Below are 23,419 nucleotides of genomic sequence, written 5' to 3' on the forward strand. Positions count from 1 at the left end.
AAGGAAGTCACTTTTGTCTTAAGAACAGCAGCGGAGCAGCCTCTGAGATGCACAGGGCTCTACAGGTTGCTGCTTGGCCTTACGTCTGAGGTTTCCTAAGTGCACACAGCTTTTTTTTTTCGTTTTATTTCTGAGAAATTTAATTATTATAGTTCTTTTTAAAATCAACTTCTATTTTAAAGTTTCAGAGTACATGTGCAGGATGTGCAGGTTTGGTACATAGGTGTGCCATGGTGGTTTGCTACACAGATCAACCCATCACCTAGGTATTAAGCTCAGCATACATTAGTGATTCTTCCTGATGCTCTCCCTCCCCCACCCCCAACAGGCCTCAGTGTGTGTTGTTTCCCTCCAAGTGTCCATGTGTTCTCATTGTTCACCTTCCACTCATAAGTGAGAACATACTTTGTTTGGTTTTCTGTTTTCTGCACTAGTTTGCTGAGGAAAGGGGCTTCCAGCTCTATCCATGTCCCTGCAAAGGACAGGATCTTGTTTTTTTGTGGCTGCATAGTATGGTGTATATGTACCACATTTTCTTTATTCAGTCTATCACCGATGGGCATTTGGGTTGGTTCCTTGACTTTGCTATTGTGAATGGTGCTGCAGTGGACATAACGTGTGCATGTATCTTTATAACAGAAGGATTTATATTCCTTTGGGTATATACCCACTGATAGGATTGCTGGGTCAAATTGTTTTTCTTCCAGATCTTCGAGGACTACAAGGAACTTACACAAATTTACAAGAAAAAAACAACATCCCCATTAAAAAGTGGGCAAAGGACATGAACAGACACTTCTCAGAAAAAGACGTTTATGTAGCCAACAAACATATGAAAAAACCCTCAACATCACTGATCATTAGAGAAATAAATGCAAAGCAAAACCACAGTGAGATACCATCTCACACCAGCCAGATTGGCAGTTATTAAAAAGTCAAGAAACAACAGATGCTAGCAAGGTTGTGGAGAAAAATGAACAGTTTTTTTTTTTTTTTTTTTTTTTTTCCCGAGATAGTATATTAGTCCATTTTCATGCTGTTGATAAAGACATACCTGAGACTGGGAAGAAAAAGAGGATTAATTGGATTTACAGTTCCACATTGCTGGGGAGGCCTCAGAATCATGACAGGAGGCGAAAGGCACTTCTTTCTTTCTTTTTTTTGATACGGAGTCTCACTCTGTTGCCCAGGCTGGAGTGCAGTGGTGTGATCTCAGCTCACTGCACCCTCCGCCCCCTGGGTTCAAACGATTCTCCTGCCTCGGCCTCCTCAGTAGCTGGGATTACAGGCGCCTGCCACCATGCCCAACTAAGTTTTATATTTTTAGTAGAGATGGGGTTTCACCATCTTGGCCAGGCTGGTCTTGAACTCCTGACCTCATGATCCTCCCGCCTTAACCTCCCAAAGTGCTGGGATTATAGACATGAGCCACCGTGCCCGGCCGAAAGGCACTTCTTACATGGTGGTGGCGGCCAGAGAAAAAGAGGAAAGAAGCAAAAGTGGAAACCCTGATAAACTCATGAGATCTTGTGAGACTTATTCACTATCACGAGAATAGCACGGGAAAGACTGGCCCCCATGATTCAGTTACCTCCCCCTGGGTCCCTCCCACAATACTTGGGAATTCTGGGAAATACAATTAAAGTTGAGATTTGGGTGGGGACACAGCCAGACCATATCAGATGGAGTCTTGCTCTGATGTCCAGGCTGGAGTGCAGGGGCACTGTCTCAGCTCACTGCAACCTCCGCCTCTTGGGTTCAAGTGATTCTCCTGCCTCAGCCTCCCGAGCAGCTGGGACTACAGATGCACACCACCATGCCCGGCTAATTTTTTGTATTTTTAGTAGAGATGGGGTTTCACCATGTTGGCCAGGCTGGTCTCAAACTCCTGGCCTCATGTGATCCATCCGCCTAGGCCTCCCTAAAAGTGCTGGGATTACAGGCATGAGCTACTGTGCCAGGCCAAAAAAGGAACACTTTTATACTGCTGGTGGGAATGTAAATTAGTTCAACCATTGTGGATGACAGTGCACACGGCTTTGAATTGTCTCTCAGCTGCACTGAACTGGGAGTTGCTGGCGCTCCTGATGCTCAGCTATAATTAGAGATGATTTCAGATGGCAACTAGGGGACTTGGTTGGGGTTGTTGCACTCTGAGATGAAAGGGAATGTCTTTAGGGGTATAACGTTCTTGGAGCGAGTGTTATGTCGCAAACCATAGTTGGGTGGCCTCCACCTCTGCCAATGTCAGCAATAAAAAGTCTGAGGCAGGGAAACCTTGTTTATAGGAAGGAAGAGTGTTTCCTGACCATAGGCTTGGGCTTGCCTACCTGACTAGATTTGGACTTTTTGTGATAATTATTTTTTAAGGTAGTACACGTCCTCCTTTTTCCTTTGTCGTTTCTGTGTGGTCTCACTGCTGCAGTGCCAGGGTCTGCATTCAAATATGGCCGAGCCCCCAGCACAGCCACCAGTGCAGTCTGTCCTAAGGCCCTGGGCTCTCAGAGCTCTCCTGCGGGTTTCAGTCATTTTGTTTGGTTTTCCAGCCATGTCTTTGATCTTGCCAGACTTTAGTCTCAACCTATGACCGATTTATAGTTACAGATCAAGAACCAGCGCTCACTTTGGCAGCATACATACCAAAATGGGGATGATACAGAGAAGACTGGCAGGGTCCCTGCGCAAGGAAAACAAACAAATAACTTTTTTTGTTTTCAAGAGAGTCTCACTGTGTCACCCAGGCTGGTGTGATCATGGCTCACTGCCACCTTGAATTCCTGGGCTCCGGTGATTCTCCCACCTCAGCTTCCCAAGTAGCTGCAACTACAGACATGCACCATCACACTTGCCTGATTTTTATTTTTATTTATTTTATGTTTATTTTTTTGAGACAGGGTCTCACTCTGTTGCCCTGGCTGGAGTGCTGTGGCATGATCTCTGCTCACTGCAACCTCTACCTCCTGAGTTCAAGCAAATCTCCCCCCTCAGCCTCCCGAGTAGCTGGGATTACAGGCACACACCACCATTCCCGGCTAATTTTTGAATTTTTTTGGTAGATAAGAGGTTTCACCATGTTGGCCAGGCTGGTCTCGAACTCCTAACCTCAAGTGATCTGTCTACCTTGGCCTCCCAAAGTGCTGGGCCACCACTCTGAGCCCAAAAAACTATTCTTGACAGTGTTAACTAGCATATAGGCGCTTCTTGGTTGTGGGAGATGGTGGCATTGTTGAGCTTTCGGATCCATCTGACCTCTCGAATGCTTCTGAAGATTTTGCAGATGAAGAAAAACGCTGTTTTGTATCAGCAATGATAGAAGATGTTAAGTGTGTATAAAAAATTCTCATGATTTGGGAAAAGAAAGATTTAGCAAGTGTTAAAGTGAATTTGGGAAGGGAGGGAGGAAGGGTGAGAAGGAGAACCTGGCCCGTTTGGACACACAAGTTCCTTGGGGCGGTAGCATTCACCAGTGCAGAGAGCAATGCCATCCACCGCAGAGCCGGTTCCTGGTGGGCCCGACCTGGGCTCAGAAAATGGGGTTCTAGTTTCTTTAACTGACAAGAAGGAACCAAAGTTTTAGCGCTCACTCCTCTAGAATCTGCCCTCTCCCACCTTCAGCCTTTCTTTTCACTCTTGTCAAAGACGGATTGAACAAGCTGCAGGCCTCTTTCAGCAGGGTCTGCTTTCAATGCTGCCAACAGTGCTGACATCCATGCTGCGGCCATCCTGCCTGGTGTCCTCTCCTCTGCTCACCCTTCTCCAATGGCAGTGTCCACAGCAAATGGGACATGTGCTTCAGAGGCAAATGGATCTGGTGTTCTGGCCCTGACTCTGGCACTAGAAATCTTTCTTTTTGCTCTGGCTTTCTTATCTGTAAAATGGGTATAATACTAGTCACTGTGCATGGCTGTAAATGAGAAAATGCACAGTGACAGGCCCATTACAGGCACTCAGCAGATGCCACTGCCCTTCCCAGCCCACCACTTTTTTGAGCTTCATATTTAAGGGACTCCTACTTTTTTTTTTTTTTTTTGTGAGACAGGGTTTTGCTCTCTTGCGCAGGCGGGAGTGCAATGGCGTGATCTTGGCTCACTGCAAGCTCCGCATCCTGGGCTCAAACAATCTTCCTGCTTCAACCTCTCAAGTAGCTGGGACTACAGGCATGTGCCACCACACCCAGCTAATTTTTGTGTTTTTAGTAGAGATGGGATTTCACCATGTTGGCCAGTCTGGTCTCAAACTCCTGAGCTCAAGCGATCCGCCTACCTTGGCCTCCCAAAGTGCTGGGTTTACAGCATGAGCCACCATGCCCAGCCAAGGGACTCATACTTAAAGGACTTTGGTCTTACTCATTGAGCATTTGGTTTTCTATTGAAAATGTGGCCTTTCTGTTGGAAACAATCTTGTGTCCGTCATCATTGCTCTTGGGAAAGAACACTTTCAGCAGGGCAAGCGCTTGCCTTGTGTACATGGTTGCCTTGAGATCAGCATAATGTAAACATCAAAATGGCTTTCTGGATATAAAGCCTGGCTTTCCGTCCTCCAAGTCAGCACTGCAAGAGATGGGTCTGGAGATAGGGTCTCTGGCAGCCTGTGCATGGTAGAGGAAGGAAGGGGGAGCTTGGTACTGGCAGGGGCCACAGTGCTCTCTGCCTTTCCCAAGAGGAAAGCAGAAACGAGACCCTCTGAAAGAGGCCCTCCTTGTTTTCACCTTCCCAGGGTTTGACGTCCATAACATCTGGTTTGAATGATTTCAGTGAACTGGATGGGGCACCCCCCACCACCACTTTTTGTTTTTTTTTTTCCCTCTGCCTTTTTTTTTTTTTTTGAGGTAGAGTCTCTGTCACCCCAGCTAGAGTGCAGTGGCACGGTCTCAGCTGACTGCAACCTCCACCTCCCAGGTTCAAGCAATTCTCCTGCTTCAGCCTCCTGAGTAGCTGGGATTACAGGTGCCCACCACCACACCCAGCTACTTTTGTATTTTTAGTAGAGATGGGGTTTCACTCCATTGGCCAGGCTGTTCTCAAACTCCTGACCTCAGGTGATCCACCCACCTCAGCCTCCCTAACCTACAAACCTCTTCAGAAAGTGTAAAATCAAAGCATTCCCCATTTCTAAAGCAGTGTCCAGCTCCCATCAGGTAGCTGTTGAACCCAAAGAGACCTTGAATCCAAAAGTCCACATATAAGATCAGCTTCCCAGTGGCCCCAGAAGTTACAAGATGGGGCCCTCCCAACAAAAGGCATCCTCAGGCTTTTACATAATGCTGATGTATGTGCTTAGCGACTGCTGAAAGTTGGTCATGCTTGAGTCATGAAAGCCAAGATGAAGAGACATTATTATGATTGTGTGTTGCTTTCAGCCAAATACTCCTCGCTGGGGAAATGTAACTGCAAAGCAGACTCAAGAACACACTGTCTTCCTGAAAGCCGGTGCTTTTGGGGGACATTCTGGGGCCCACCAGGGTCATCCTGGACACTGACTGAAACTGAAAAGAGGTTTGCTGGGAAGACAGGGACAGATTACTTGTATCTGTGTCATTCAGGTATATCCTTGTATCTATGTCATTCAGGTAAACCCTACATGTGACATGTGACACCATCTCTTTTGACCTCAGTTTCAAATGAGATATTTCACCAACCTTATTGCTAAGGGTCAGGCTAGGTTGAAATAACCCTCAAATATTCTAGATAAAAAGCTAAATGAGATTATAGGCTTTTTTTTTTTTTTTTTTTTTTTTTTTTTTGCCTAAGATTATTTGCTTCCAGAACCCTAGGGAAACTTCACAGGAAACATGGTACCATATTTTAGTATACATCTCCACCTATGCATGTTCTCCAGAACCTCTTTACACACACTGAGGAGAGTTCCATCAAACCTCCTTCTCTTATTCCATCTTAATGTCATACCTCATTCCTCTTCACCCTGCCTCTCCTTTTCAGCTACAAATTGATTCTGACAGAAACACCCTAAATGACCTTCCCAGGGCAGTCAGAGAGTTAACTTGTTGTAGGGCTGCATTTGGCCATCTGGGCGGAGGGAAGGAACAGTGGTCAGTGTCCACCCTGTGGGAGGGAGCCAGCACCCACCACAGCTTTCCAAGTTTGCTGGCTTCACATTTCCCAGGACAGGGCATGAAGAGGAAGAGCTCCTCAGTGGCTGTGGGGAGACTGCGGCAAGGAACCCTAGGCTTGCCCAATTCTTCTTGTCCCAAAACCCAACGCAGACCTAAAACTCAGCCAAGCTCAAGCTATTCCCCGATTCTGCAGTCTCTTGCAAGGCCCCTGCTTAAACAACCTGAGCTCCCAGCTTTAGCAGGCTTGGGAACCTGATGCTTCATTTGGGACAAATTTTGTGGATCCAGGGAAGAAAACCTTGTTGGGGTGAGCAGGTGGGTGACAGAACTGAGGATCTAAGAGATGGGGATGCACTGGAATCCCCAGCTGGCCTAGGGGACCTGCACAGGAGTCTTCAGAAGCCACCGTCTCCATGGCCAGGGACTTAGAATTCAATTTTTTTGTTTGTTTGTTTGTTTTTTTGAGACAGAGTGTTAATCTAGGCTGGAGTGCAGTGGTGCAGTCTCAGTTCGCTACAACCTCCACTTCCCAGGTTCAAGGCATTCGCCTGCCCCAGCCTCCCAAGTAGCTGGGATTACAGGTGCCCGCCACCACCCCTGGCTTATTTTTGTATTTTTAGTAGAGACGGGGTTTAACCATCTTGGCTAAGCTGGTTTCAAACTCTTGACCTCAGGTGATCCACTTGCCTTGGCCTTCCAAAGTGTTGGGAATACAGGCGTGAGCCATCATGCCCGGCTAGAGTTGAATTTTAGTTTCCTTATCACTGTGTACCAAGCAGCTGCTGGGAGCTGCACCCATCCTGAAGGAGGAGCTTCTTTCTTCCCATGCAGTCTCATGCTCCCTGCTTGTTTGGCATGCTGACAGGGGGCTGCTGGGAAGGAAGGGTTTTCTTTTCCCCCTGAGAAGCCTCCTAAATGATGGGGAGAAGAGTGTGGTAGGAAGAGGAATCCAGAGACAGCCTTGTAGGTCTTTAAGACCTTCTCATCTTGGTCTGCTTGTTGTGAATTGGGATTATACAGAGATAGCGATGGTGGTAGTGATGGTAGTGATGATGGTGGTGGGGATGATGATGGTGGTGATGATGGTAATGGTTATGAAGGTAGTGATGATGATGGTAGTGATGATGGGAATGGTTATGAAGGTAGTGATGATGGTGGTGGAGATGATGGGAATGGTTATGAAGGTAGTGATGATGGTGGTGGGGATGATGGTAATGGTTATGAAGGTGGTGATGATGGTGGTGGAGATGATGGGAATGGTTATGAAGGTAGTGATGATGATGGTAGTGATGATGGGAATGGTTATGAAGGTGGTGATGATGGTGGTGGTGATGGTAATGGTTATGAAGGTAGTGATGATGATGGTAGTGATGATGGGAATGGTTATGAAGGTGGTGGTGATGGTGGTGGTGATGGTAATGGTTATGAAGGTAGTGATGATGATAGTGATGATGGGAATGGTTATGAAGGTAGTGATGATGATGGTAGTGATGATGGGAATGGTTATGAAGGTGGTGGTGATGGTGGTGGTGATGGTAATGGTTATGAAGGTAGTGATGATGGTAGTGATGATGGGAATGGTTATGAAGGTAGTGATGATGGGAATGGTTATGAAGGTAGTGATGATGGGAATGGTTATGAAGGTAGTGATGATGATGATAGTGATGATGGTGGTGGGGATGATGGTAATTGTTATGAAGGTAGTGATGATGATGATAGTGATGATGGGAATGGTTATGAAGGTAGTGATGATGGTGGTAGTGATGATGGTGGTGGGGGTGATGGGAATGGTTATGAAGGTAGTGATGATGGTAGTGATGATGGGAATGGTTATGAAGGTAGTGATGATGGGAATGGTTATGAAGGTAGTGATGATGGGAATGGTTATGAAGGTAGTGATGATGGGAATGGTTATGAAGGTAGTGATGATGGTGGTAGTGATGATGGTGGTGGGGATGATGGGAATGGTTATGAAGGTAGTGATGATGGTAGTGATGATGGGAATGGTTATGAAGGTAGTGATGATGGGAATGGTTATGAAGGTAGTGATGATGGGAATGGTTATGAAGATAGTGATGATGGGAATGGTTATGAAGGTAGTGATGATGATGGTAGTGATGATGGTAATTGTTATGAAGGTAGTGATGATGATGGTGGCGATGATGATGATGGTGATAGTGATTCTTCCTTGACCAAATGAGTCTGGGAAATGCTGGCATGTACAAAACTAATCAGGCAGGTTAATTTGAGAATAAGATATCTTTGAGCCTTTGATGACTCTCCTGAGGGATGGACGGAAATCCTCTACTGTTTTGAGCACTGAAGGCTTTTCCTCAGTGCTATCCTGTGAATGGAGTTGGGCAACACCAGGCCATTCCTGGTACCAAAATGAAATGTACTCTGAGCAAATTTGGGAAGTTTATTCTTATGTTGCCTTACTGAAAAATCCAAAGGTAGATTCCCATCTTATCCCAGTCTCCCTCATCTGTGATACTGCACAGTTCACAATAGTATTTGTTTATTACTACTTTTCTCCCCTGCAGAACATTGACATCACCAATTTCAGCAGCAGCTGGAGCGATGGCCTGGCCTTCTGTGCTCTGCTCCACACCTACCTGCCTGCCCACATCCCCTACCAGGAGCTGAACAGTCAGGAGAAAGTAAGTCGTGGCCCTGTCACCTTGGTTATCCTCTAGGAAATGCAGGGGGATTCCTAATTGAGAAACCCCACTGTGGGAGGGGCTAACAGGCCTGAAGTAGAAGTTGGGTATTGATACCAGGTATAGATAACTCGTGAATGTGTGACTGCACCGTGGAATCCCATCCTCAGCAAATCTTCCTCAGCTTCCCTTCTGAGGAATCTCACCTTCATAGTTTCAAGACCTTGGCCAGCATTTTTCAAAGGCTATTCCAAAGAACTAGCAAGCACCAACAAAAAGAATTCCCTGCTCAGATAAGTCTGGGACACTGTATATTGCATCACATTTTCAGAGAGCATGGTGCCTGTTAACACATTAAAGACTTCAAGAAGTCCTACATTAAGAAATCGGTGTGACTGTTTAACCCAACATAGATCAGATCCACATAACCTCTTTACTTATATTTGTTTATTTTACTACAATCACCATAACAAGGGTTGGCAAATTTTCCCTGTTAAGGGCCACGTAATAGACTCAGTGGGTCGGTTGGTCTCAGTCACAACTATCCAACTCTACCATCAGGCTAAAGAGGCCATTGATCACTTTGTAAATGAATGGGCATGGCTGTGTGCCAACAAAACTTTATTTACAAAAACAGGCTATGAGCCAGATTTGGCCCATGGTCAGCAGTTTGCCAACCCTTGACCTAGAACCTCCTACAAAATGTCCCACAGAGAATACTTTGGAAAATGCTGTGCTGGGTCCTGCTGTTGGTCACTCAAGAATTTCTTGTCAAGCATTGGGCACTGTCATAAGAAAACAATAAACAGTAGAGACGTTCTGCGCCCTCATGAGCTAGACAGACAATAAGCAAGCGAGTAGATTTATAACAAGTAAAATTATAAATGAGCAAGGATAAGTGGTCAAAGAGCCCAGAGAGAAACTCAGTGCTGTGAGACTGAGTGACGGGGATCGCAGTTAGACCAGGGAGACTGCAGCAGTGATGTCAAAACTGGCGTCGGGGCTGGGCACAGTGGCTCACCCCTGTAATCCCAGTACTTTGGGAGCCCAAAGCAGGTGGACATCTGAGTTCAGGAGTTTGAGAGCAGCCTGCGCAACATGATGAAACCCCGCCTCTACTAAAAATACAAAAATTAGCTGGGCGTGGTGGTGCGCACCTGTAATCCCAGCTACTTGGGAGGCTGAGGCAGGAAAATTGATTGAACCTGGGAGGCGGAGGTTGCAGTGAGCCAAGATCGCACCACTGCACTTCAGCCTGGGCAGCAGAGCAAGACTCCGTCTCAAAAAAAAAAAAAAAAGAAAAGAAAAGAAAAAGAAAAAAAGAAACTGGCATTGGAAGGTGGAGGAGGCAGCAGTGCAGAGCCAGGGCTATGGAGCAGCTGCAGCTGCTGGGGAACACCTTGGTGTTGTCCAGGCCGTGGAAGAAGGCTGGTTGGCTGGATGTGGTTAGTGGGGCCAGAGAGGCTGTGCTGACCCAGGGAAGCCAAGGGGCAGACCCTGTAGCTGGGCTGATCCGGGGAGTCCGAGGGGCAGAGGCCGCAGAGCTTCCCCACAGCTCTGGTTTGGCCTCACCCAGTAACCACTAGGGTGGTAGCAACACAGATGGAAAGACCTAGAAAGATTCAAAATATGTCTCAGACAGACTCAACTGGACTTAGTGACAGATTGGTTGTAGGGGAGGAGGTGAGGAAGGAGTCAAAGATGATGCCCTGGTGTCTAGTTTGAAAGGGTCATTTTCTGAGATGGGGAGGGCATAGATATGTTTAAAAGCTCTGTTTTGATTATCCCACATCAGGATTTAAATAAAGTACAAAGAAGGGTCATAGCAATGACAATAACTGAGCAAAGTAATTTAGTTTTTTAAGGCGATAGAATTCTCCAGAGAAGCAAAACCAAAAGAGAGAGAGAGAGAGAAAGACAGAGAGAGAGAAAAAGAGAGAGAGAGAGAGAGAGAGAGAGAGAGTGTGTGTGTGTGTGTGTGGGGGGGAGGTGGGGGTGTGGAGGGGTGGGGGCCAGGGAGAGAGATTTATTCTAAGGAACTAGCTCGAGATTATAGAAGCTAGCAAGTCCAACATCTGCAGGGTAAGCCAGCAGGCTGGAGACTCAGGGAAGAGCTAATACTGCAGTCCCAATGTGAAGGCCATTTGCTGGTGGGATTCCCTCTTCTTGGGTAGGGGTTAGCCTTTTCTATTAAAGCCTTCGCTTGATTAGATGAGGCCCACCCACTCTAAGTGGGGTCATTTGCTTTGCCCAAAGTCTGTTGTTGGGCCATGCATGGGGGCTCAGACTTGTAATGCCAGCACTTGGGGAGGCCAAGACAGGAGGATCACTTGAACCCAGGAGTTTAAGACCAGCCTACGCAACATAGGGAGACCCCCATTTCTAAAAAAAAAAGTTTTTTTTAATTAGCTGGGCTTGGTGGCACACATCTGAGGTCCCAGCTACTCGGGAGGTTGAGGTGGGAGAGTCACTTGATGCTGGGAGTTTGAGGCTGTAGCAAAGCTGTGATCGCACCACTGCTGTCCAGCCTGGGTGACAGAGACCCTGTCTGAAACAAACAAACAAAAAAGCTTCACAGAAACATCTAGAATAATATTTGGCCAAATATCTGGGTACCATGCCTATCCAAGTTGACACATACAATTAACCATCACAGAATGTATTAAAATCTTTAAATTACTTTTCTGTGGGTTGCTTCTTTTGTGAAGCAGGCTGGACAGGATTATTAAACATTCTGAGGGAAAGGTGTTTAAATCATGTGAAGTCTGAGGTGCTGTGAAATACGCAGGTGGTGATGGCAGGCAGGCAATTGCGCGGCAAATCCAGAGCTGGATGGGAGAGCAGAGCTGGAAACAGATCTGGGGGTTGTCCATGAAGAGATCCATGCTGTCTAATGCAGGTTCCTGAGATGATGGGAATGTTCTGTATCTGCACTGCCCACAGGGCAACCACCAACCATACCTGCTCTTGAGCACTAGAAATGTGGCAGATGTGACTGAAGACTGAATTTTTAATTTTGATTTTAATTTAAGTAGCCACATCATGTGTGGTTGCCATGTTGGACAGCATGGGCACAAATGGAATTTAAAGTCGTCAGACTGGAGGAGAGCACCCAGTCCTTTGTTCTTAGGGAAGCATAGAGAGGGAGAACCAAGGAACACATCTGGGAACCCCAGTGTTTGTCATGGAGGTAGAGGAGGAGGACACAGCAAAGGGGACCGGGAAGGAGCAGCCAGAGAGGCGGCCTGAGTTGGGGCCACAGGCTGTAGCGGCCTCACGGGTCACAGGTGTGATCTACGCATTCATTCCCTCCCTGCCCTGTTGATGTCTTAGTCTCTGCTTTTCTGATATGCCGTTTGGAGATAACTGAGGAAATAGTGGGCATGAAAGCACTGAAAATAGTCAGAAGGCCTTCCTAACACTGCTGGGTGAAGCCCACACACGCACACATCCATGTCCTCCTGGCAGTGTGTGGGCGTCACTCCCTGCAGTCATCCACACAGACTGGCTGCTTTGTCCTGGAATCAGCATGGCTCTGTTGGAAAATTATGGACCTAACAGTGTTTGCGCTCAGGCTCCGAACTGTGAGCCTTGCCTCCTGGGCCAGAGCCCCTGTGCCTGGTGCTAGTCTCTGTGATTCTGAGGGCAGAGGCTCCTCCGCCAGCTGCCCAGACCTCCCGCAGCTGTGGCAGCATGCAGTGGGGGCAGGCTGAGGCCATGGCGTAGGGCCCTGTTCCCTACATGCAGAGTTGAATTTTTTCCCCAGACCAATCACCCAACCACCAGGGAATGTGGAAGGCAGCCTGTGGAAGACTGCGGATCTGTGATGAGAGTCCAAGTCGGCCCTGGATGTCTGGTATTTTTCATTTTAGGATCTATTTGGCCTCACAGTAATCTTGAGTTGGGTTGTGTCCCAGAGCCTAGGATTTAGTTTGCTAATTACAGCCCATTTGCCACTCCCTGAAGGAACAACCAGCCTCCTGTTTCCTAAATTCCCCATCCTGGCCACACTCTGGAGGAGCCACAGTGGCTGCAGTGACATTCGCCACTTCTTGGTGTGTGGCTTGCCCTGGGGGATGCTGGCATTCTTTTTGGTGAGAGAGGCCATATCTATCACAGTTACAGGTGTGGGTTTTCAAAATAACGTATCCCAACAGGCAAACCCATACAGTATAAAACTGAGCACACGGAAGGAATCTTGCTAGTGCAGAGTGGGGAAAGAGCAGGGAAGATTTCCTAAAAGTGTGTTAGAAGCTGGGTTTCACAGGAAGCAAGTGGATGTGAATGCAGCACACACCTTGCATCATCAGGATGAGAGGCACATCTGTCCAGCCTCAGCTTGGAGCTGTGTTCCCCTGTGTGCTCAGTGCCAGGGCATTTTCAAAAAATTACTATTTACACATTCATCAGAAAGGGCACCAAGAGAAGCCTTTCACGTTTGTAAACTCTATTAAAATCAAAATCTAAAAAGCATATGATAAAGTTGTTGATAGCCCAGAATGTATAGAAATTATGAGTTGTCCCCACCTGGATGGAAGCAATTAAACTATGTCTGTTTGACATTGGTATTAAGTAGGGAATTTTTGATAAAAACTAACAAGCATGTTGGGCCGGGCGCGGTGGCTCAAGCCTGTAATCCCAGCACTTTGGGAGGCCGAGATGGGCGGATCACGAGGTCAGAAGATCGAGACCATCCTGGCTAACACGGTGAAACCCCGTCTCTACTAAAACTACAAAAAAACTAGCCGGGCGAGGTGGCGGGCGCCTGTAGTCCCAGCTACTCGGGAGGCTGAGGCAGGAGAATGGCATGAACCCGGGAGGTGGAGCTTGCAGTGAGCTGAGATCCGACCACTGCACTCCAGCCTGGGCGACAGAGCAAGACTCCGTCTCAAAAAAAAAAACAAAAAAAAAAACTAACAAGCATGTCTTCTATGATAGTAAAGAGATATATGATCACAGGGTGCGATATACAGTCCATGGAAGATTTTGTCATTTTGTTGTTGCTGTTTTGAGACAATCTTACTCTGTCACCCAGGCTGGAGTGCAGTGGTGCCATCTCAGCTCACTGCAACCTCCGCCTCCCAGGTTCAAGCGATTCTCCTGCCTCAACCTCTCGAGTAACTGGGACTACAGGCACACACCACTACACCTGGCTAGTTTTTATATTTTTAGTAGAGATGGAGTTTCATCATGTTGGTCAGGCTGGTCTCAAACTCCTGACCTCAGGTGATCCACCCGCTTCAGCCTCCCAGTAGGTCTGGGATTACAGTTGTGCATCACTGTGCACAGTCGTTTTTGTTTCTCTTGTTTTCAGTAAAAAGATAGGGCATTCACTTGTCTGCCTATGCAACTCTCTGCTTAGTCCAGACGGACTCAGGTGGTGGACTGGAGCGTGCTTATGTCAGTGTCTGAAATGAATGAGGTGTGACCCCGAGAGGGGGAACTCTAGGATCGGCATCCATTCTCCCGTTGGTTTTGAGTGTGAGGCCCAACGAGCACAGCCCCTCAAGTCCTGCCGGTGACAGAGTTTTGCCACAGGTTGGGTGCTTAGGCTGTCCTAGAACTGGAAGGTCCCAGGCCTGCACTATCCTCTCCAGACCAGGGCAGACTGAAGCAGCGATGACGTCCCCCTGCCCGGCCCCTATGGGCTGAGCCGCATCTGAAGCTTACAGCCCATGGGGGAAGTGAGGCCCTTCGGAGCTGCTGCTTATCTGTGGCTTCTACCTCCCAGGGCCTCTGCACAGTGATGGTGACAGTGATCAAATGAAAGAGCACTAGGATAATAACACTTGGTCACAGATGTTCTGCTGCTGCAAAAATGAATAAAAGTCACTGTTGTGAATAAAAAACCACCCTCTCTCTGTATTCCATGTCACCCTGTGTACTATTTCAGGGTATTTTGAGACAGTTTTTCATCAAGGGATCCTCCCACGTCAGGCTTTGGAGTAACTGGGATTACAGGCGCATGCCACCATGCCCAGCTCCACCTGTGTTTTCACAACAGATATTGAATACAGAAGAAACAGCATGCAGCACCCTGTGAAAACACAAGCGGTGCCAGGCGTGGTGGCACACACCTGTAATCCCAGCTACTCCGGAGCCTGAGGCCAGGGGATCCCTTGAACCCAGAATTTTTGAGGCTGCGGTAGTGAGTCCATCTAAAAAAAAAAAAAAGAAAAAGAAAAAGAAAACATAAGTGGTTTCGTTAGAATCAAGCTGGAAAGTTTTTGCATAAAACCTTGAGTTTAGAAATGCCTTCTCATTAGACCTTACTAGTAATCAATGAATACAAATTAAAATAATAAAATATTTTCAGCCTGACACATTTGGCAGAGACAGTACAGGAAAATGGCCACTTTTACACTATTGCTGGAACCAAAAATTGGGGTAATGTTCTGGAAAGCAATGTTTGGCATTACATATTAAAAGCCATAAAATATTTGACTTCTGGAATAATGGTGGCCTAAACACTGGCTAAAAACCCCCCACCTCTTCAAAAACTAACCAAAATAGCTTTGAAGTAAAGACAAAGGCTTCAATAGCACCAAAATAGGAGATTGCTGCCAGTCATTTGGGCTAAATGGAAGAAAGCCAGGAGTGCACAGCTCCTGTCTCAACAGAACAGAGTAGCGTTAGGGAAACAAGTGTGCAGTTTCCAGCGCATGCCCGCTCCTTTCCTTTAATTTCAAGGAACGGGCATGGCAGCTTGGGCGGGATCACCACAGATCAGCAGCTTTCCACAGCATGGGCCACAGACTGGAAGAAAATGTGGTGGCCACATCTTTCTGTTTTTCAGTGACCTGGTGCCTAGAGTTTGCTTCAGTGTCAGGGAAAACCCGTCGCTTCAGACTCTAGATGTTCAAGCAAGGGCAGAGAGTGAGAGCTGTGGGGGAAATGGAAAAGTGTATAAAATGATGTATGAAATCTAAAATCTATAATTATGTATAAAATCTAAATGTATAAAATTAAGAAATTTGGCCAGGTGCAGTAGCCCACATCTGTAATCCCAGCAGTTTGGAAGGCCTAGACAGGCGGATCATCTGAGGTCAGGAGTTCAAAACCAGCCTGGCCAATATGGTGAAACCCAGTCTCTACTAAAAATACAAAAAAAAAAAAAAAAAAAAATTAGCCAGGTGTGGTGTTGCATGTCTATAATCTCAGCTACTGAGGTGACTGAGAAACGAGAATCACTTGAACCCGGGAGGCAGAGGTTGCAGTGAGCTGAGCTCGAGTCACTACACTCCAGCCTGGGTGACAGGGCAAGATTCCATCTCAAAGAAATTCCACTGAGGAACATAAAACTGAGTATGTAAAGAAACATTTCTCTCTCAATTATACTTAAATTAAATTTTAATATAATCCTAATAATTTTGAAATGAATTTTGGAATGGGAGAAGCATGATCAAAGGATTCTTAAGTTCATCTAGATGAACACACATCAGAGAATAGCTAGGAAGAGTCCACAAAAGAAGCCACACACTAGGGCTGAATGATGGTGGAGCCACCACCATTAACGTTCTAAGGGGAAATTATTTTCCCTGTCCAGCCAGCCCGTTAACTGAATGTGATGGTAGAAAAGGGAAATTTTCATACATCCAGAAAATATGTCTCCCCATATTCTTTCTTAAGAAGGAAACCTGGGCAATAGAATGGGAGTAAAATCCAAAAATCAGTGAGGTTCTGGAGGGCTTGGAGCTAAAGGGTTTCATAGAATGATGAGATGATTAAGAGCTCGAGGCTGTGATAAAGGAGATGAGAAGCTGTGCGAGGAGGCCAGGGTCCCACTGTGATGCAGGCCTTCTGTGTCAGAACAGAATGGCAGCAGCCATGAGGAGAATGTTAGGACTTAAAAGCAACAGTCAGAATGGGCAAGAGGCCAGATGAGAAGGAGGCTTGAAGTCCTCCTCCCAGTAAGGAAAAACCCCAAACAAGCAGGCACTGTAGGAAAAAACCAAACTTTGGAAGAAAGGCAGGGTCCAAATCTAGAGCACACTCAAATGTGGGGTGATTTTGGACGACTGGTAGAGTAACAGAGGAACTCCTTTGAATGATGCTTTGAGTGGCGAAGTTCTCGATGGTGGAACTGTAGAGGACACGTGCCCAGAACTGGCTTCTGTGATGCTGCTTGTGGTTTTCAGCTTCCGGAATCATTCTAGTCAGAGAGCACAAAGGACTTAAATGTGCTTCCAGAAAAGGAAGCCAATGTTCTCAGCTGTGGCAGTTTACAACTTGACCAGGTAGAGGGAAGAAAGGGGAATTTACTCCTGACATACAAAGTAGAGTCAGGAAGTGTTGTCCACACCCAATGGGACAAAAAATAGAAGTTCACGGATATTATTTAAGGTCACAAACATAGCTAATATTAATACGGGCACGAAAATTAGCTATGTATCTACAGTGTAACGAGGAGGCAGATGCATGGTGCCTGAGTCCTCATTTGTCCTGGAGGAAGTCAGTAGAAAATGCCTTCATTTTAGAAATCAAGTAGTAGTCGTGTAAGCATATTACAGAGATATGGAAATAATCCATAACTAAACAGAAATTTAAAGTTAGTTCTCTGAAGGACCAGGATTGAAGGAACAGGTTTTCATTTTATTTAAATACAATCTATATATACTATAATATATGCATTTATTACCTTGATAATGTTTTTGTTATGGCATCATGATTAAGCAACTTTGTTATGCCACAGAATGTGTATGCCATAAATCTTGCAAAGTGTAAATTAAGTAATTTGTAAATTAAGTAATCTTGACAAAACTAAACAAAAATTTATCTTTGGTAGGTGTCAATCAGTAATGTTAGTTTTGGTGCAGTTTCAACCTGTTTATTTTTTTTTCTTAAACTGAGACCATATTTTGTACACTTGACTTACTATTTTTGTTTTATAATAGTGAATAATCTATATGGGAATATCAGTTGATGTTCTTTCTTGGCAAAAGCTATATATTTTAAATTACTGATTCCAGTCTCTTTGTCTTTTTAACCTAGAAGAGGAATCTTTTGTTGGCATTTGAAGCAGCTGAAAGTGTAGGCATCAAACCCAGCCTGGTAAGTATCCTATTTTGTATCCTTGTGATACTTTAATTGTATGAGAAATAACTATGCCATCTGATAAACGATTTCTTGTAGAACATTGACATCTGTTTGCCAAAAGTCTGTTGCTCTCAATACCTGATATAGAGTTATCCAGCTGATCTAATCACATATGAACATATGATTTAGAGATTTTCAAGTCTAAGAGATTTTCAGTCACATAAGGTTTCATATGGACCAATTTCAGTTCTGGAAACACAGTGGACTGAATTATTATTAAAGCCCTCTTGTTCAGAGCACCTGGAAATCTGAATAAAATGCTATTTAAAAAAATATCAACACATAGCTAAGCTCTCAGGAAAGAATGGGAAATACCCAGATGCCAGAAATGTAAAACAAAGCAGAAACCAGGCACAACTGAGCCTGCAAAACTCGGCAGGGGTGGATGGGGGACGGTGGGCCAAGCAAACACCACGTCTGCATAAAGCCAAGGCTCACAACATGCTGCTCTTCTTAGTGAAAGCAGAAATCTCTAAAACTCCACCGGCCAGCCCAAAGAGGTGATAAAGAAACTGGTCTCCACCTGGGATTTTGTGCACGCGCGCGCACGCAGAGAGAGGAAAAGAAGAGAGAGAAAAGAGAGACAGTCTCTTGCAAGGAAAGGAAACAGGACCAGATGAGGTTTAGAGTCCAAATTTATAATATCTGTGCTGCATGAAGCCCTTGGTTTACTCTTGGATGCAGGAAGCCTCTGGGCTGATACTACAATGGCTACTAAAAAGTGACAAAACACTTGAGAAAATGATCTACTTGAACTAGTCAGCAGATATAGCAAACAAAAGGATTATCTACCAGAACTTGAGATAATAAATAATAAGAGACTACAAAAAGACTATTTAAACATATGAAAGAGATAAAAGGAGGAATAGAAACCACAAGGAACGAAGGATTCTATTTAAAAAAGAGATTTGTAAAAAGAATCAAATAACACTTCTAGAAATGAAAATTTGGAATTAAGACCACAATATGTGTTGCCAATCATTAGATACAGCAGAAGAGAGAAATATTAAGTTGGAAAATAAATATGGGGAAATCACCCAAAATATAAAAGAGACATTAAAAAATATAAAATATAATGGTAAGGTTGAATTAGTATGTGTTCAGCCTCAAGAAATGGAGAACCCAACCAACAGTTGCTTAAACCATAAAAATGTTAATTTTCTTAACAACAGTGGTTTTAGGACTGGTTCACCACTCAGTACTATAATCAAAGCCCCAGAATGTCTCCTATCCATGCTCGCCATCTTTAATCTGTTGCTTTTGTCCCCATGTTTGTTCCTTTATAGTTGAAGGTAGCTGCCAAACTTCAGACATCACTTCCACCTATAGGACAGGAAGAAGGGAAAGAGATAGAGCAAGTGCCTTCTATCTTTCCCTTTAAAGAATGAAAGTAAAAGGCTCCCTGGGTTTCTCCAGCTCATTGGCAGTACTCTGTTACATGGTCCCCAGCTGCAAGGGCATTTGAGGAAGTGAGTGTATGAACAGTTTTCAGTTTCTTTAGTGGGAAGCCTGCAAGGGAGAGAGCTTGGGAATGACTGTTGGACTATCTAAATAATAGTGTCTGTCTCAGAGTTTAAGAGACATGGACCAAAAAAAATCAGGCGATGGCCATGTCCCATGCCCAGAGGGAATTCCAGATGAAAAGGATAGAAAGAATGGAATGGAGATGGTATTTGAAGATATGATGCCTGAAAATTTTCCAGAATGATTAAAAGAGAATGAAAGAGTCCACAGATTCTTTAGTCCTCTCAAGCAGGATGAATAAAACAAAATATCCATCCAGACACATTATAATGAGACTACAGAAAAAGCAAAGACAGATAATCTATTAAAAATTTCTGCTAACCAGTAATAAAAATACAACCTAGTAGGAAATTATCAAAGGCTAGAATAGAAAATTCGTAGAAGAAGATCACAAATGATCAATGAGGATTTTTAAAGATGTTCAATCTCATTAGGGATCGGGAAAATCTAAGCTGAAATAAAAATGAGATACAATTCCGGCTGGGTGCAGTGGCTCACCCCTGTAATCCCAGCACTTTGGGAGGCCGAGGTGGGTGGATCACCTGAGGTCAGGAGTTCAAGACCAGCCTGGCCAGCATTGCAAAACCCTGTATCTACTAAAAATACAAAAAATTAGCTGGGCATGATGGCGGGTGCCTGTAATCCCAGCTACTTGGGAGACTGAGGCAGGAGAATCGCTTGAAACCAGGAGATGGAGGTTTCAGTGAGCCAAGATTGCAGCATTGCACTCCAGCCTGGGCGACAAGAGCGAAACTCCATCTCAAAAAAAAAAAAAAAAAAGATACAATTCTAACCCTCAAAGCACGTGGGGAATCTGAGAAATGAAAAAGTGAATGTACATCTTTTGTGAAATCTTATCACCATGAGCAGTGCTATGCCAGTATAATTTTGAAACAGCATGGACAGTTTTATAGAAAAATACAAGTATATGTCTTCAAATATTAAATGTAAATATTCCTACAAAACATACTCAGAAAGAAATAAAACTTTAACCATTAAAGAGGTTGAATTTGTGCTTTAAAATGTAGTCACACACACAAAGAAAAAATATCCCCATCAGCCCAGATTTTGCTAAATTTTTAAGACGCAGATATTCCTATTGTGTATTTACAAGTCCAGGAAATTTAAAAAGGTATGAGGAAACTTACACATCTGACCAGGGTGGAGTAGCAGGGATCTCCCTTCAGAAAGAACAAAACTAATGAGTACCAACAGAGAGATCAGGTAAGGATAAAGATACAGTGAGACCTTGTTGGAAGATTATATTTTACACAGAATACATTTTTCTTTGTAGTGTTGTAATTAATATTTACTTATTTTTAAATTTAATATCTTTTTCTTAATTTTCGTCTAATGCGCTTTAGCAGTTAGTGAATGAGGTCATTTTGTTGTCCTAGTTGTCAGAGCCCGGGGTTTTGTCTGTGTGGATGGTCTGTGAAGAGCTGCTGACACACATGATAATTAATCTCAAAGGCACTTAGGAGTGTTTGTGAGCACTTTCCCAGCTTATTCCACCAACAAAATAGAAATTTCCTACATTCTTAAATTTGCTTTTCAATATTTGGATGTTGATCGAAAAATCCAGTATATTACACATGACACTTTAAAACTACACCCAGTCAGAAGTGACAGCAGTAATACCCAAATCTTCAATCAAGTTCTGTTGTTAGATTATGCCAGGAAAATTATATGTTTATATTCCAGTAAATATAAGTTTCTGGGGTATAACATATTAGGATGAGATCTTTGTTTTTATAATTTCAGCTTTTATTTTAGATTCAAGGAGTACATGTACAGGTTTGTTACATGGGTACACTGGATGATGCTGAGGTTTGGGGTATGATTGATCCTGTCACCCAGGTAGTGCACATAGTAGCCAATAGTTTTTCAGCCCTTGCCTCCCTCCCTCCCTTCTTCCTCTTGTAGTCCCCAGTGTCTACTGTCCCCATCGTTATGTCCACGACTACCCAATGTTGAGCTCCCACTTATAAGTGAGAATATGTCTTATTTGGTTTTCTGTTTGTGCATTAGTTTGCTGAGGATAATGGCCTCTAGCTGAATCCGTGCTGCCGCAAAGGACATGATTTTGTTCTTTTTATGGCTGCATAGTATTCCATGGTATATATGTACCATGTTTTCTTTATCCAGTCTACTGTGTTTTGTTTTGGTTTTTTTTGAGACGGAATTTTGCTCTTGTTGCCCAAGCTAGAATGCAATGGTGCAGTCTTGGCTCACTGCAACCTCTGTCTCCCAGGTTCAAGCAATTCTCTTGCCTCAGCCTCCTGAGTAACTGGGATTATAGGCATGCACCACCACACACAGCTATTTTTTTTTTTTTTTTTTTTTTAGTAGAAATGGGGTTTCACCATGTTGGCCAGGCTGGTCTCGAGCTCCTGACCTCAGGTGATCCACCTGCCTCAGCCTCCCAAAGGGCTGGGATTACAGGTTGTGAGCCACCGCACCTGGCCCTTTATCCAGTCTACTGTTGATGGACACCTAGATTGATTTCATGTCTTTGCTATTGTGACTAGCACTGCGGTGAACATAAGTGTGCATGTGTTTTTGGTAGAACGATTTCTTTTCTTTTGGATATATACCCAGTAATGGGATTGCTGGGTCAAATGGTAGTTCTAAGTTCTTTGAGAAATCTCCAAATTGCCTTCCACAGTAACTGAACTAATTTACATTTCCACAAAGAGTGTATTCCCTTTTCTCCACAGCCTTGTCAGCATCTGTTACTTTTTGACTTTTTATCAGTAGCCATTCTGACTGGTGTGAGATGATGAGATCTTTAAAAGTGAAGCTCTATAGTGTTCCCCAGATATTAGAAAGTGTTCTTCCTCAGCCACCATGTAAGGAGACCATCTTAGCCCAATTGCAGGTGTGAGCAACTCCCCAGAAAAGGAATTAGGTGAGGAAGGATATGTGACATCACTGTCATAGAAACAGCCAAAACATGTTCCCCAGGGCTGCTGTGTCTTTACCAGGCCATGTAGTTCATGAGGGCTGTTGCTCACTGCGTGCCAGCGTGCCCACCAGGACAGCCGCTGCAGGACTGGGTGCTGGCATGCCCCCGTGGAGGGAGGTCACCACACAGCAATTCCTGAGGCATGGCTGGGCCTACTCTGCAAGTGTAAACATGATGAGCTGTGCTTAAATAGCGAATTTGTGCTTTATTGTGTGAAAAGCATTTTTTTTTCCATATTTATTGTATGTATTTACTGTTTACCATTCTGGGCATTTTTCATGTATGGACTTGTTGGACCCTCACGGAGGTCTTGCGAGGTAGATGCACTCTACAGGAGGAAACTGAGGCACATGGCTTTTGAGCAGGAAAGGCAGCTTTTGCCAGGCAGGCAGCTCCAGAGCCTATGCCCTCAACCACCCTGACAGCTGTGTCTGCCTTCTGGACATATCTTGTTAGATTTGGATTTTTTTTTTTTTTTTTCTTTTTTTTGGTACTATTGTAAATGGTATTGTTTTTCCTATTACAAAATGCATTTGTTCAATCGGTATATAGGACAGCAATTGACTTTTGTATACTAACTTTGTATCCTGAGACTTAGCTAAACCTGCATCTAAATGCTTTGGGATTTTCTAAACAATCACGTCATCTGCAAATAAAGGCAGTTTTATATCTCCCTTTCCAATCTGCATGCCGTTTCTTTCTTTTTCATGCCGTTTTGCACTAGCTAGAACTTCCAGGACAGTTTTTTTGTTGTTTTTGTTTTTGATTTTGAGATGGAGGCTTGCTCTGTCACCCAGGCTGGAGTGCAATGGCGTGGTCTCGGCTCACTGCAACCTCTGCCTCCCGGGTTCAAGTGATTCTTCTGCCTCAGCCTCCTGAGTAAGTGGGATTGCAGGCACCTGCCACCATGCCTGGCTAATTTTTTTGTATTTTTAGTATAGATGGAGTTTCAACATGTTTGCCAGGCCCGTCTTGAACTCCTGACCTCAGGTGATCCACCCGCCTCGGCCTCCCAAAGTGCTGGGATTACTGTCCAGTACAGTTTTAAATAGGACAGATGAAAAAGGGCATCCTTGCCTTGTTCCTGATTTTATGGGG

General features: G+C 44.6%; 1 protein-coding gene and 1 pseudogene across 5 annotated transcripts in view; both read left to right on the top strand.

The window, feature by feature from the left end:
* Positions 1–23,419, top strand: part of SPECC1 (sperm antigen with calponin homology and coiled-coil domains 1) — a 313,389-nt gene that overhangs the window by 283,970 nt on the left and 6,000 nt on the right. For all 5 annotated transcript variants that reach the window (XM_008010643.3, XM_037987818.2, XM_008010644.3 and 2 more), the window contains 2 exons: positions 8,617–8,733; positions 17,725–17,784. In XM_008010643.3, the coding sequence (XP_008008834.2) occupies positions 8,617–8,733; positions 17,725–17,784 (177 nt within the window). The remainder of the gene's footprint in view (positions 1–8,616; positions 8,734–17,724; positions 17,785–23,419) is intronic.
* Positions 2,616–2,716, top strand: LOC119620426 (U6 spliceosomal RNA; annotated as a pseudogene).

The sequence above is a fragment of the Chlorocebus sabaeus genome, chromosome 16 (genome assembly GCF_047675955.1).
Source record: "Chlorocebus sabaeus isolate Y175 chromosome 16, mChlSab1.0.hap1, whole genome shotgun sequence".
NCBI lineage: Eukaryota > Metazoa > Chordata > Mammalia > Primates > Cercopithecidae > Chlorocebus > Chlorocebus sabaeus.